The following is a 2331-nucleotide window of genomic DNA, read 5'->3' as shown; positions in this document are numbered from 1 at the left end:
AAAATATGTCTTTGTTACAACAAAACAAACAATAAACAACGTTGTGATCCGATGTTGGATAAGCCCCGCTGCCACAGAGTGTATACTGAAGATTGGATAATCATTACTCCATCATTGCTCGAAAAGCAGCTGGCATTCACTAATCAAATAAATAGTCTTAAATAAGGATTCATGCAACATCAATTAATGTAATTAATGCAAAAAGAAGAGAAACATAATTGGAAATACAAACATACGGTTCTTTTTTTTGCCGTTTTCAATGTCTATTTGTCTTAGTCCTCTCGTAGATACGCCTCATGCACCTCATGCTCCTCGTTATTGTCTAGAGAGGCAGCATATTCTGCCATCCTTTGGATCTCTTCCACTTTAGTCTCGGCCAACTTCTTCTCTGCATCCGCTGACAGTTTCCTAGCTTCCCCGACCTGCGACTGGGCCACCTGAACGTTTGTCCTCACTGTGATGGACGCTTGCTCGGCTCCTGGAAACACACAAAGATTCAAACACGCAATTTGTTAAATTGCTGAGAAAGTTTGAGGGTTGAGGTAGCACCAGATTAAGTTCAAACATTACATGTGGAGCTTAATTAAGAAGGCACTCCAGTCCGCTTAATCCATTTCTTAATTCAAGCTCTGCTGCGTGACAGCATCTGATTAAGTGATTTTAATCCATTCATTATTCCATAATTATAAAAACAACGGTATTTCAGCATCGTATTGAGACCCTAGAAATAGTGCTGCGCACGTTTCACTCACCTGAGGTGTGTGCTGCCTCGGCTGCCATTTTACACAAGTTGACAGCATTGATCCAGGTTGACTCAATACGTTTGCATTCATGTAGTCTGTCACTAGCCTGTTAGAAAAAGAGATGAATGAATAAATGTGTCTTTTTTAAGATTGTTTTTGCATACAGCAATAGCTGATTTAAATATTTCAGATTTTAACAAAAAAAAGAAAGCTGGAGTACATATATGTGTTTTCAACAACACAAACTAACCTCTGCACGCTGGCCTTTGATCACCTCCAGAAACGAATCCTTCTCTGCTGGGGTTAGTTTTCCCAATGAGGCTAAATAGCGTCTTTGGACAGCAATGCGTGTGTGCACAGACTGTTAGCAAACAAAGGGAGGACAGGCAGTCAGGGACAGTACAGGATCATTTTCGAAATGAAAGTCTGGATTTGTACATGTGCAAATCAACTGCAAAAACATAAAAACACTGAAGTTAATGTAATGTCTTAGAGGTATTTTTCTTACTATGAAATTATGGAAAGATGTACAGATTCAAATCATAAAACCATCAGATTGACAATTGTAAGTTGTTGATAAAAGGTTTCACATAAGATGACAACATACCTTTGAGTAGTCTGTCAGGGCGTTTATTAGAGCCAAGGAGGTCTGGGAGAGGAAAGTACTTGAACTGTCTGTAACCACTGAGGCAGCTCTTCTGATCAGGGAGTCATGAGAGAGGTTTTCCATTTGCTACAAATGTGGGAAAATTCTATATATTAACTTTTGCATTCAATGTCGCCAAGTACATAATATGAAGAACACAAACTAACTCTGTCTGAAGGAACACAAGATTTGTGCAGCTCCAGTACATTGGTCTGTGGTTGGACACTAACCCACCTGTGTAAAGGGGATAGCATACAGACCACGGCCAACACTGAAGGGCGCTTTGCTGATGTGCTTAGTATCTGTTCGTTCCCCCAACTTCTGAACTCCAGGCTTCCTGCTGCTGAAAAATGAGGCAGAATGTTATTCGTCTTGAGCAATGGTATTTCAGCTTACAGTTTGGCAGTGTTGTGAGTTGTAATCTTGTAGTTTTAATTTGCTAAATCTACAGGCAATGTCTGAGTCAAGGCAACGACATTGCTTTTGATTCATAACCTACCTTATGAAACGGATGCAGGCTGCTCCTCTCCTGACCCCATTCTTGTTGGTCCGCAGCAGTGATAGGTCTGTTGGATTTCGCAGTAGTCCTCCGGCAGCTCGGCTGGCACACACTGAACACTGACCAACAGCTTGCATTTTGCAGTTTAATTAGGTCTGCTGCACTTGAAGAATGTATTTGTGATCTATGTGAAATTAGATTTACTGTTTTCCGCAATTCCAACTAATCTTGTACACTTGCTTGTCTTTGTAAAATCAGAGAAATACTCTTGTTTGAAGCTTGCAATCCTTCTGTCTGCTCGACGATGACCAACTGTCGTGTCCTGCCGGTATTTGTAAGGCCCCAGCACCATTTCATTGCGTAAAAGGTATTGATCTGTTGACTACGAATGTACGTATTTGGCGTTATCTGAAAAACACCACAGGGACAGGAATTACGTGCAG

At 40.9% G+C, this 2331-nt stretch overlaps 1 protein-coding gene across 1 annotated transcript; it reads right to left on the bottom strand.

Moving 5' to 3' along the window:
- Positions 1-272: 272 nt before the first annotated feature.
- On the bottom strand, positions 273-2025 carry LOC306779753 (diablo IAP-binding mitochondrial protein-like; the record flags this gene model as incomplete). Its single annotated transcript, XM_079271752.1, has 6 exons — positions 273-478; positions 753-849; positions 994-1104; positions 1351-1476; positions 1624-1732; positions 1889-2025. The coding sequence occupies 6 exons, from the start codon at positions 2023-2025 to the stop codon at positions 273-275; spliced, it is 786 nt and encodes a 261-aa protein (XP_079127878.1).
- Positions 2026-2331: the final 306 nt, after the last annotated feature.

The sequence above is a fragment of the Melanostigma gelatinosum genome (assembly GCF_949748355.1).
Source record: "Melanostigma gelatinosum genome assembly, chromosome: 7".
NCBI lineage: Eukaryota > Metazoa > Chordata > Actinopteri > Perciformes > Zoarcidae > Melanostigma > Melanostigma gelatinosum.
Note: the sequence above shows the minus strand (reverse complement) of the source record. Positions and strands in the feature narration are given on the sequence as shown.